Source organism: Bombus terrestris, chromosome 6, assembly GCF_910591885.1.
Source record: "Bombus terrestris chromosome 6, iyBomTerr1.2, whole genome shotgun sequence".
Classification (NCBI taxonomy): Eukaryota; Metazoa; Arthropoda; class Insecta; order Hymenoptera; family Apidae; genus Bombus; species Bombus terrestris.
Window position 1 is genome coordinate 6250733 of NC_063274.1, and position 12880 is coordinate 6263612.

The following is a 12880-nucleotide window of genomic DNA, read 5'->3' on the forward strand; positions in this document are numbered from 1 at the left end:
AGGAAATCTCGCTGACCCACTTTTATCAAATCGAAACGGAGTTCCAACTATGTTCCAAATGTTCGGAAAAGAAAATCCAGCGTCATGTTGTGAATACACCTCGACTAATAAATTTTATTCATACCGAGTTGTCACGAATGTTTCCTACTTTGGTTGCCGCGATATTCCCAAGAACTATTTTAAAGCGATTTCGTCCTATGAATCGCATCGAAGATGCCGAAAGTTTTCGTATTAGACATAGTCGAACGAGCATCCTGTTCTTCTGAGAAATCATGTTCCACCGGTTTTAGAAGTTCGTTTCATGAACTCGTGATCGTACAGTTACAATTTCTTTCGAATTTAATAGAATTCTATTATCGATTACTATGGGCATTATTTGAATTTTATGTAAATTTAGGAGGAAAATATTTATCGATTATGTGATTAGATTTTACTTATCAGAGCTATAAGCGAATTGATGATATTATAAAATGTGAGTTCATAAAAGAAGTACTGATAAAAATAATTTCAAATTATAAGATCTTTCTCAGGCTTTTTACGATAGCATTTTTACAATGAGATATAACCACACGCGTAAGGTCAATGGTTGATTCGCGAAAAAAGAGAGAAACACTAAAAATAAGAATGTTTCGGTACGAAAATAAATCGTAGATACCAACGATATGAAAATGAGTATAAAATAAAGTAGAGTGAAAAAGAGTAAAATAATTCGTACACATAAGTTAACATATTGTCGACGAGACACATATCACTACGTGCAAATTGTGTCATATCACTACGTGCCCGAATGTTGTTCAAAAATGCAAGTAAAACTACAGTTGAAAAAGTTCTTTGACTTTAAAATTGATAAAGTATTCGTTATGGAATCCATGATTATGTTCATTCAAAATTCTTCTCTTACGTTACTCTCTTTCTTGCGTTTTATATTTCACGTCTTTTTATTTGCTTAAATTATTGCCGTTTAAAATTCCTATTTCCTTCGTGAAAACGAGTCTCGTCAAAATGTTAAATAGCAATTTCAAACAGCCCGTTCGTGTACAAAATAAATCGCTAAACACAATTAATCAAACGAAATTCCAGAGTTCTGATTATGATAAAGGTAACGACAAACGGCAAACATACGAAATAATAAACACAATAAGCAATTTACAGATCGAAAAAATGAAAAAAACGGTGCAGCATAACATGGCGAAATTAATTACTGTGATTAATTGCATCACTTGCAGAGATCCTGCGTGATTGTCGATCGTTTGCCTATCGTTTAGTAGATAAAACAGACTCGATATTAATTTAACGTGTACGACGATAATATAATATATATTAGATAACGTTACTGTAACCGTTTTACATAGACAAAATTAATATAATACTAGATGAATAATTAAACAGCAGCAAGTATCTTCCGTAAGTAGTCTTTCTATTCGATTAACCTGATAGCGCGACACATGTACTACAAATCATAAGAATTATCCATCACATCCACAAGTTCTCAAAATGGTCGGACAAACATCCACAGGTAACATCAGGAAAAAATCTCCTTTGCCTGCGATTGCTACGCTTATTTAGCTCCGAAAGTCATATTTTCCGAAGTCCTTCTCGGTCGTATATCTGGAGTTTCTATTTCGTTGGAAATCAGCCTGTATTTCGAACGAATGACCGTATTCAGGGCAGGCATGTACATCGTTTGAGAATCGTCTAACGCAATTTACCGTCTAGTCCAAAGGACAATCGTCAATTGGACAATCGTCAATTGCTACGATTCGATCCTATGCTCGTTCCCTCTTCTTCTATGCTTATCGCTTTGTCTCTGTCACTGACCATGTCCGGTCTTTCTACCATGTGACAACCAGAAAGGGTGTTCGCGCGAAACAAGGATATAGGTATCGCGTCATTGTGAACGGTGCTTTATTTAGGTCGAGTGTCAACAACGAAGCGTGCAAGTACGCTATGTGGACTCCTCAACAAATAGCAGCCGTAAGTACAAAAGCGTTCCACCGTACGGTACCGGGGATCAAGGATACAGAACGGACGATAAATCGATCGAGCAACGTTCAAAGTTTTTTGATCGACAATCTGCTCCTCTTCCCTTATCTTGTTTCAGGAAATTAATTTAGAAACGGGCGATCTGTGGACAGTCAACTATCGTTTCATCCTGTATCCTATTTCATTTTAATAATGCGAGGATTGATACTTATAGCTGAATACAAATTTTATTTACCTACGTACCGTTAAATATTCGTTTGATGCTACCTCGAGGATAAATATTAGTGAAGCATAACAAAGGATACTCTTGTTCACTTGAAATTCAAACTACAATTGAAGAAATTCCCTATGTTTATGTATTTATGGAAAATTTAACCCATTTACGGTCCTCGAATTTTTATACCTCAGTGTTGCTCTCGTTTCAACCAACGAAAAGGCTCTTAACGTTTCAAAAAGTCTTTAAACACAAAATTAAGACGGGAAATCGTACAGGTAAGAATTTGTTTTCTTTTACTCAAACTTGAGTGATTTTCTTCTCGTTTCAATAAACGGAAAGACCTTCAACATTTGAAAAAAGCATGGAAATTCTTTTAAATTTTGCTCACGCTTGAGATCTTCTCTAAGGATGGAAGAATATTTAATTGGAAATAATTAGATATACAAAATATCCAAAGTTTTGCATGTACATTATGATACTTAAAAGATAAAACGAATCTGTAATATTTGTATAAAAGTATACATCTTCACGAACATCCGCAATCCGAATATAATTATACTTTTCGTTCAATCCTACTCATTTTCTTGAAATTATCTTTACATTATTTCAAGAGGATAACTATATTTATCTTTGCCATACTCCTCAAACAGGAACAACAAAACCATGCAAACTGATGAATTTCCATGAATAATAACAAAAGTGCTAGCTCATAAAAGCTCCTTTGACATGGAAAACTTGCCGGCCACCAATAAGTTCCTAGGTGTTTCAGCTTTCTAACAAGTTAAAAGACAGATCAGAGAGATCAGACGTACAGTTCGCTCCACTGAAAGCACTCGTGGTCACTAATTAGAATTTGGACGGGATGTGGGCACACCTTTTGGAAAGTACAAGGCTGAAACCGTATTGGAGAGCCAATACGTGATTTGAGTCCGCGCGGACGCCGCGGCGTCGTCGTCCAGCCAGTTCTGCTTTCATCTGCGGTTAACCTACGTTAAAGCGCTTCGCGTATATTCCTGATATCGATCGACCTATAGGCGGCGGTGCTCGGCTTTTGCCATGGCCTCGATCATCTCGTAGAGGAAAATGCCGAGCAAAAATGAAAGGAGAGAAAAATCTGTAACCGAAATAGGACGCGAGTCAACCGGACCGGACGAGAGTGAGAATCAGCCAGCGAGAAACGGGTAGGGGGCAAAAATCAAGTAGAAAAACCTTTATCTATAATTTTCTCTTCTTTCTATTTTTTTACTTTCGGTCTTATTCCTTTTCCGAATCCGAGCGTATCCTCGATAATGAAGAATAATTGAGAAATTCTAGGCGGATGAATGGAATAATTGTACACGGTCGAAGGAATTTCGGGCAGTTCGAATTGATTCTGAGAATCGAGCTAACCATTCGAGATGTTCGTTTTAAATCAGTATTCTTGGAGCTCTTTTACAAGTGGAAACTTTTATAATAGCTGTGTAATCTACGATCGGCATTTTGTGTTGTAACAAACTAACGTTACGATCATTAGTAGAATATTGCAACGTGATCACATTAAAGTAAATGAGCACCGGGGATCTTTGTACGGATGTTTGCGCATTTATATGGAAATTCAAGAGCTACAAAAATACACAAAATTCAAATGATATGCAAGTATATGTAAAAAATAACCGAATTATGCTAGTCGTCATAATATTTAGTGAATGAAACAAATGTTTGCTGAAGTTTGATTCTTTAAGTTCTGCTCACAAAAATACGAATTTGCATAGATATACGTTCTTTAGTTATACGGCGATTACTTTGTAATTTAAACCATCATTATTTATTATAAGTAGATATACATACTCGATAAATGGCTACTAATTATAATAAAGTATAGAAACGAAATGTATTATTATTTCTTAAGTTTATTCTTAAAACGTATTATTTCTTAATTTTATAAAAAATGATTTATCACTGCGTTTAAATAATTTTCTTTATGGAATAAGTAATTATTGAATTGTTTCGAGCAACGTATCGTTATTGCAGAAATATAATATTTCAAACTATCCCGGAATACAAATAACTTCCATGCGTTTCAACGTGTGCGAATGCTGGTTCGATTTCCTTTTGCAATACGAAAGCTTAAACGATGACAAAACAGAAAAGAGAAACGAGCGAATCTCTCGACGATAAAAACGACGTACAATGTCGAACAATGTTCGATTCAAAGGTATTCTCTTTAAATCACGATGAACGTGTCCAGTTTTTGTTATAAACCAGATAAACGATCTTCTCGTGGGTATATTGAGTAAAAGTTCAACTTAGAGAAAATCTCTAGATAGAATGTGAAATTACAACAAAGCAGAAGAATGGAAAGGGAGGAGCACTGGTTGTAGGTTATCAAACTTCTCTTGTATGAAGATCACAGAGAAAGGACACGATACATCATATTTCTGCTTTTACATATGAGGACAATTTTAAAATCCAATGATTTGAATATCAAAATTGTCTTTTCATTAGATCTGGTTATGGGTTTCTCTCGAGGGTTATTTACACTGAAAATATTAAACTCAATCCTCTCTGAGATATCGAATATCCGAGATCACCGAATAAAACCAAAACCAAAAGATCAGTAGAATAGCATTGATCATACTTTTTCCCTCTAATCTTAATTTGTTGTGCTCAATAAGGCATTCTAACAAGAGTAAAAGTAAATTTAACATATGAATGTTGCTAAAAACGAAGCGGATGCAATTACAAGCGAATATCAAGCGAACCTTTACCTCAAGGAGCAATTCGATAAAGCAGCACATCCTAGTGAAGGGTCCATTTACGAAAGAGGAAATTACCAAATTACGTGCAAGCACCGGGTGACATGTTTGAAGAATGATGCCAGAGCCTCTCTAGAATAGCGAGAACCATGGACCAGGAATAATAATCCTGTGTTTCAAGTAAAATGGGCGCGTAAAAACGTTTATAAGGAGAATTTGTTGCGACAAGAACGATTTCCATCGAATCGACGCGACGTGATTATTATTGTCCATGTTCCTATCGTGACGGAAGTACATACGTATGTACAGGGTGTATAAATTGTAAGTGTCAGTATACTCATTAATTCCTTACTTCCCTGCAATTTTTACGAATAACTCTTACTAATGTTTCTACGTATTTCAAATCGATTAATCGTTTCCTTGACAATCCACGTAAATCATCGTGTTTTGTACGAGACCAGCAGGTTTCCTAGTACTTACGAAGAAAGGTATAGAGATGGGTGAAGACAAGAAACAAAGCTAAGGGATAGGACGTATTCGAAAGACAAGCAAAAGGACGCAGTACCGATCAAAGCAAGAAAGCAGAGCGAAAGGTTATCGCCAGAGATATAAATGTCGTCTCTGGTATCATCTGGTGCACAAAGCCGTAAAGTACGGTGCCCGGTTATTTCGGTCAATCCTCCAAGAGGAGACCGTCTGGAAAATATTCACATCGATCTATACCCAGTGACCTCTCTTCAGTTTCCTATCTTTCTCTGGTAATATTCGCCCACACGTGCACACTGTATACGCACCGCTTTTACACAACAATTTAAATTCGTTCATCCTGATCGAAACATCCTTCCCCTCCAAATTTTGATTGACTGCCTTCCTTTCATACTAATACCCAGGTTTTAATCGTTCATCGAACCTTTTCTCCTTCCTCGATCTCTCTTTTTCCCTTTACATTCTCTTTTCCTATATACCGTCTTTGTCACGCTTGCACTAGCCACACAGATCACTCTTTCCGGGTCCCTTTTTCTCTTTGACAGTACACGACAGTACGCGAGAACGGATATTCTGTACGAGCCACCTCAAAGTGCTCTTTCGGGCCGGATACAAGGGCCAAGTTAGCCGCGTGGCTCTTTTAGTTCAACGAGAAGGATACAAAATAAATTCGGAAACCGAATTGACCATAAATACCGCGGCGTTCGTGCAGCTAGCAGTTTCTGGCACGATAAATAACGTCTCAAACGGCTCATTTCGTTTCTCGTCAACCAGAAAAGCTAAGCTGGTTCATTGAATAGGCGAAATATACGGGAAAATAACAAACAGGGACAAGATGGTCCATTAACAAATTGGTAAATACTGAACCTCATAAATTCAATTGCTCGCAATATTTTGACTTCAGAGGAATGCTATTGCTCTACTGTATTTAAGATAATAGCACATACGTTTATAGAGAAAATTCTTTCTCTCGTAGATAACTTTTAGGTGTATAAAAAGCATAATTAATAACATTGAACGAAACAGTGGTGCTTCTCTACTGCTAATCTATATTGCCGAGAAAAATGCCAGGGATAAAGTTCCTTGAGGTCAGAAGGAGGTTAGAACTATGTCTTCTAAATCTTAGTTGAATGAACTGATTAAAGAATGACGATGTAATTTATCCTGCTTCTCACGTTCCCGTAGTTGTGAACTGGGGTGTAGAACGCAAGTTTTGACGTATAGACAAAAGCCTGGATACTCATGAAGGATTATGGCTAAGCATAATACAAAATGTCAAAGAAGTACGAGCCTGCGTGTTAAACGGATGTAACTTATAGCGGACATTAAAAAGAACTAAGGATAATAAGAGATATTATTACGAGATGGAAAAGTTCGCCGGAAATATAATTCGTGTGTTTTGCGCTAGTAAGATTGCGCTACTAACAGCCAATGCATCGTCTTTTCGAGGAAGAAAGAGTCTTGCTTTTACCTGCAACCATTTTACTCTTTGTTCATTTTTGTAGTACTTTGTGCTTGAAATAATGGCATGAATTTTTGCGATAAAGGATATAAAGAGAAATTATTCTTTCCTTAACTGTTATTGCTACTGATTTATATTAAATAGCATGATCTTTCGTAGGGTTTATTTTGTCGTTTGAATTTTATAAAGCTACTAAACGGATTCTGAATAAAATGAGAATTATTGAAAAATTCATCGTATTTGTAATATTTTTATAAAGAAACTCTATATAACAATCATACGAGAATTAACAGTTAAAAATAATTTTGCCACTTTATTTTTCAGTACCAAAAACTGAAATCCTGGGCGCACCAGACCTATACATCAATCGAGGTAGCACGATCAATCTGACGTGCGTGGTTCTCCTAAGTCCAGAGCCGCCAGCCTACATATTTTGGAATCATAACAACGCCGTAAGTATCGATTAAAAATTCGAAAATTATATGAACACGACAATAGGAGAAAATATCCAATAACTTTCTCATATCTAATAATTTTCTTCGAGAATAGCAGAGAATAACGAAACGTTTCTAATGCGTAAATACATAAATGTAAGTACGAAAAGCATCGTGAAACTGTACTTTACAATCGAGATAGTTTATGCCAGTACGTATCAACTTTATGCAAGTATAATTGATGACGATAGTTCTTGGCGCTTCGCTGCTGCCTGATGTCTTGAAACTTATGTACATTCTGTACTCTGCTGAAAGCAGCAAGTGAATTCAACGTTTCCGCTTGACTGAAGTTGCTTCGAAATTCGTCATCCGTCTTTCGCTTAAAATTACTTCGCTTGCGCGCGATTTTTTCACTATCCTCTATCGAGTTACGCAGAATGTGAATGATCGATATATACTAACTTCAGTAATTGAGGTAAAACAGATCTGTGATGAAAGTGAATCTACCATGAAGGATACTTAATCTGTAATTTAATAATAGTGTGTGTAAGTGTAAATATCCGTTAACAAGGAAGAAATAATTTTATAATTAGAAAATGAGAAATTATTAATGACACATGAATGTAAATTAGGTCGGTAAAAATGTAGGAAATTCCTGAATAAAGAAATTATTATGTCCAGAATAACAAATTCATGCGACGAGTTAACTCGTTTTCCCCCGACTAACAGCTTAATATTAATGAATGATCTAACAGTCGAATAGATCTCTTTTTAACAAACATCAGAAATTACTATAGATTATTATACATTGCAAGCAGTATGTAATAAGATTTACTTTAATTTTAATCTTAGCAGTTTGATTGTTACAGTGTATAAATACAGCCTGTATCCCTGAGGCTATTGAATTCTCAACGTATCTTTATAAAATACCTCAACATCTTTTAAAATTTCCATTTACTATTTTTATCTAAGTCTGCCGAATCTAAATATTCTCTCATAAATACCACCTAAGTGTTCCTTGCATTTCCACGCTCTTCTTTCACCACATATAATCTCCAGTATGAGAAAATTTCTCGTAGGGTAAACAATTACCGTAAAGCACACAGCAGCATCATAAAAATTAATCATAATCAGAGTTTCACTTAAATACGAGATTTAGCCCTTGTCGGGAATATCTTTTCCGAGCACTTGCCATATAGTATAGCAAAGCACGTAACAGCGTAAAGGAACGGACTATAAACCAACGTCGAGCATTCGAGCGAACGAAACACCGATAAATTTTGATAATCGTGACGTTAGGAACTACTAAATTGTCAGTGGAGGCGCGACTAATAACGGCGCATGGGAAACACCATTAGGCCCATTAAGTCTGACCAACGCCCTTGGAATTCCCTAGCGCGACTACGAACAGGTACAGCGAGCCTCGAGATGAATTCCATGGCATTGCGACTTAGACGTGCAGTTCAAACAACCTGGAACTGAACACAGGACAACGGACTGGGCTAATCTGCGACGCTGGTAACGCTAATTGTAACGAGCATCTATTATACGTATTTATAGAATTTCTAGAATTTCTATATTCGTATAAATATCGGGTTTCCCCTTAAAATCGTACTGATTGATCTTACGATTTCGAACAGAAGAATTATAATCTACTTTCCATCCAAAAATAGAAGAATGGAAAGTTCAATGTTACGTAGATCGACGAGATTACCCTTAACTTTCTTAACCATCTTAGATATCCACCTTAGACCCCTCGATACGGAGTTCATAAATCTTACAAAGTCGTAGCAAAACGAGAAAACGCGAAATGGCGCTCGTCAAAGTCACGATCTGGCGCAAATGCAATGCTTTCCCGTACAGCAGAGAGAGACGAGGAGATGGAGTTTCACAGGGAAACGATTCTTGGAGAGTTTCGCAACACGTCGCGCAGGAATACAAACCGATAAGGAAGGAAACACGCATCGTCCCCAGAGGTGAACTAAGGCGAAATTGCAATCCTTCGATGATAAGATCGATGGATCGATCGATCCGCGACGCGAAACATTTTCCAACCGCAAGGAATCATCAAAGCTCGCTGGGCTTTCCCCATACGCTTCAATAAACCTCGTCCCTTTGATTTCGATTGAATTTCGAGACTGCGTCTCTCTGTTCTATCCACGTGCGAGAGACGAACGTGTTTTCTCCCGGTTTGCCGCGTGTACTTGCGGATTTGTCCTCTCTATGTCGAGCATCAGCTATTCGTTTCGCGTGTTTCTTTCTTTTTCTCTCTCTCTCCCTCTCTCTCTCTCTCTCTCGCTCAATCTCACTGAGTGAACACTGTGCCTGTGCGTTTGTAAATAGAAAAGACCGAGCTGGTCGCAATTAAATTGACTTAACAATTTGTCGGTTGCCTTTTCACTCGAGTACGACGAAAGCAGACGTATCTCGTGTATCTTTCGAACGTTGGTCTAAAGTCTATTTTCCCTGGTCAGCTATCGGTACCTCGATGTTGTTCCTAGCTTTCTCTTTTCTCTTCTCTTTTTTCCCCCTTTTTCTTTGCGATTGCCATGTGTTCATCAACGGTAACTCGAGCATTGGCTGTTTGTTCGGCTTGATTAAAAGGGATAATGGAGAAATGATTATTGATCGACGACCTTAAATGAGAAAAATTAGGATGCTCTCCTAAAATGATGATGACACGTGTTACGGGTCTTTTGGACGTAACGAACTGTAATAATTAATCAAACAGTATTGTATATTTGAGATGAAATAACGCAACACATATAAAATTTCATTGTTACTTTGTGATTCAATTGACGCAATCTACTGTGTAAAAATAAATAGATGTAAATTGATATGTAAATTCACATGTAAATTAACATACACGAAATTGCGTACGTACGTTGTTAATTAATTAAATGATCGACTATTCGGAATACACGTTTCGATACCAATCACTATTAATGTTTCAACTAATTTTTGATGTTAATATTAATTTCTTCTCTCTCTCTCTCTCACTCTCTCTCTTGCTGACTCTTGTGTATAACACAGGTAACTGTACTTATCAGTGAATAAGATTAAAACACGCTTGACGTTGATCTTCAGTTCCTGACAATTAATCCTTAAACAGATTTTACAGTATTCTCAAACTGTAAACGTTGGTCTTTCATGTCCGATACGTTTTTCAATGGAAATACTTGTTAAAAATAAAAAAAAACTCACGTAACATCTTCAAACGTCCTAGATTAGCGTTATCATAAAATTTTTATCAAATAATTCCTTTTAGGCGGGGGAAAAAAGCTTCCCGCCTCCTACATTGCGAGGAACTCAATCCGATTGAAATAGCTCGGGCATGAATTACCCACCTTTACAGTTTAGGGGTTAATTTCCGGCTTTTTGAACATATGGTACAACTCTCCTTGATAATTTGTTATCAATAGATGTGGGGCAACGATCAAAAGCAAACATTCAATCAAATGAATTAAATGAATTATCAGTTAATCTTATAATACACATTTGTAAATATCCAAAATGAAAATATCAATGTGCTTACGCATTTTAGTTACTATATATGTGTTCTCTGAGCGAATTTGTTACAAAGAAGATAGGAGAAATATTTCAAAGTGAAGTAGCATTTAAAAAAAGAAAGAGTCAAAGGAATATAATTACAAAGCTTTATTACCTGCTATTTACAACAAAATAGCAGTAGCGATCAAGAGCACATATTTGTTCGTGCTTTTCTACTTCATTGAGAAGCTTATTTCAAATCAATAATAAAATTAAAGAAAATCAGGAAAGATCGAAATCTACTGTTTTCTTTCCTCTTAATTTCCCGTTCGTAGATATTTTGTATGAACAGAACGATATTTACTGATTTGTCTGATTACATTGCATTAGGCGATTTTCTAGATCAGTCTAGCGGGCACGTCATCGGAACAGGACGATAAAGATCAGAACATGTCCCCATTAATGATTTCCGATTTCACATCAGCAAATTTACTAATCTAAATATCGAAACATAGTTTTCGCTTCGTCAAAACGAACTTTTTAAATGGCTTTATTGTATTGAAGAAATAGAATGAAAAATTAATCGAGGAACGTCATTAACATTATAAACTTTTTTCTACCTCGTTATTTCATTATTGTATCAGATATACGCGTTTTATGAACGATAATTGACGAAACGAGGTGAGAATTCATGCTAACTTTTATTACCGCAGATGTATCAATTGATTTGGTGGTTCTAATCGGTTTACCCGAATGAAATCCTGTTAGGAAGTGGTTAAACGAGATATAATATCGCGTCTTATTTATGTGGCGATCGTGGACGGTCGCCAAAACGGCAAGGCAAAGACGATGCCAAATCGGTTTTCACGGTATTACGACGATAGAAATAAAAGCACATTCCCCGGATTTGTAACTCTCAATTCGTTCACGATAGCGGGTACTGTAAACTGATCTTGATCGACACGGTTTAATCCCTTGCATTCTTATTCTTTCTTCAATTGTGTCAAAACACTGTGTTTCTCAAAGTCTAATCGTTTGATGAATCATTAGATATTTTGAAAATTATCTTTCCAATATATCGAAAAAAAATTCCAATTAAAATGTAACGAAAGATTAGTCAGAACGATAAAATCTAACAAAATCCACTGCATAATGTACCTGCATTTAATAGTAGATTAGAATTAAAATATTCATTAAGGAAAGTATGTTCTAAACTGAAAGATTTCCTTGAGATCTAAAGGCTGTGAATAATTGCATTTATAGGGAAAGAATCAACTGGCAGTTTGTTAATGGGCCATTTTCATTCGATCGGTCCAGTGTTAAAACTAAGAACGCTTTAAGTTCAATAATTAAAAACAAAAACTATATTTACTCGGATAGTAATCCACAAAAGATTAAAACAGCATAATTTCAACCCTTACGCTTAGGGACAATTTTCATCTTATCGATGTAGATTGTCATTGATAAAAAATTTCATTAAATTTAATGTCTTTGCTCTTAAATTGATAAAAAAAAGTATTTTAGAAACAAGATTACAAGCCAGTCCATTCTAACGAATAGCAAACGATCACGTTGATCCACCAAGTAATGCAAACTTCCTGCTTGTTGTAATCGATTTTTGTTAATCGTCTAAGTTCCATTACCTTGCTGTGACTAACTTGACGAAACTTCGACAAATGCAATGAAAGTTCGATTTCCTTCGATTTCGATTTGTAACTTTTATTTGCTGATTTGACCAATTGACCAAAACTTTTCAGATCTTTCTAATTCGATTCTTATTTAGAACTCCATTTATTTGAGATCATCGATAAATTGTTCACGTAATATGAACTCACATTTCTCTTTTCGCTATCTACAATTTCTTATTCGAATAATAAGAACTCACATTCAAATAAGTAGAATCAATCGAAAGGAAGTTGTACCAGCTATCGTAAACGAGATTAAATTATAAATATACCCTGTGTGTATTTGTTTTGGGATAATGTTACCGATCTTCTTTACGTAGCTTTAGAAAATTAAACAACCTGGTAATAAAGAGCTTCTCATACGACAAAATAATTCCACAAGTTGAACA

General features: G+C 35.9%; 2 protein-coding genes across 9 annotated transcripts in view; one reads left to right on the forward strand and one right to left on the reverse strand.

The window, feature by feature from the left end:
• LOC105665832 (lachesin) overlaps window positions 1–12880 on the forward strand; it is a 484949-nt gene that overhangs the window by 450603 nt on the left and 21466 nt on the right. For all 5 annotated transcript variants that reach the window (XM_012309345.3, XM_012309341.3, XM_012309342.3 and 2 more), the window contains exon 5: window positions 7208–7335. In XM_012309345.3, coding sequence (XP_012164735.2) covers window positions 7208–7335 — 128 coding nt within the window. The remainder of the gene's footprint in view (window positions 1–7207; window positions 7336–12880) is intronic.
• LOC100643804 (myelin expression factor 2) overlaps window positions 1–12880 on the reverse strand; it is a 91295-nt gene that overhangs the window by 31099 nt on the left and 47316 nt on the right. The gene's annotated exons all lie outside the window — the stretch shown is intronic.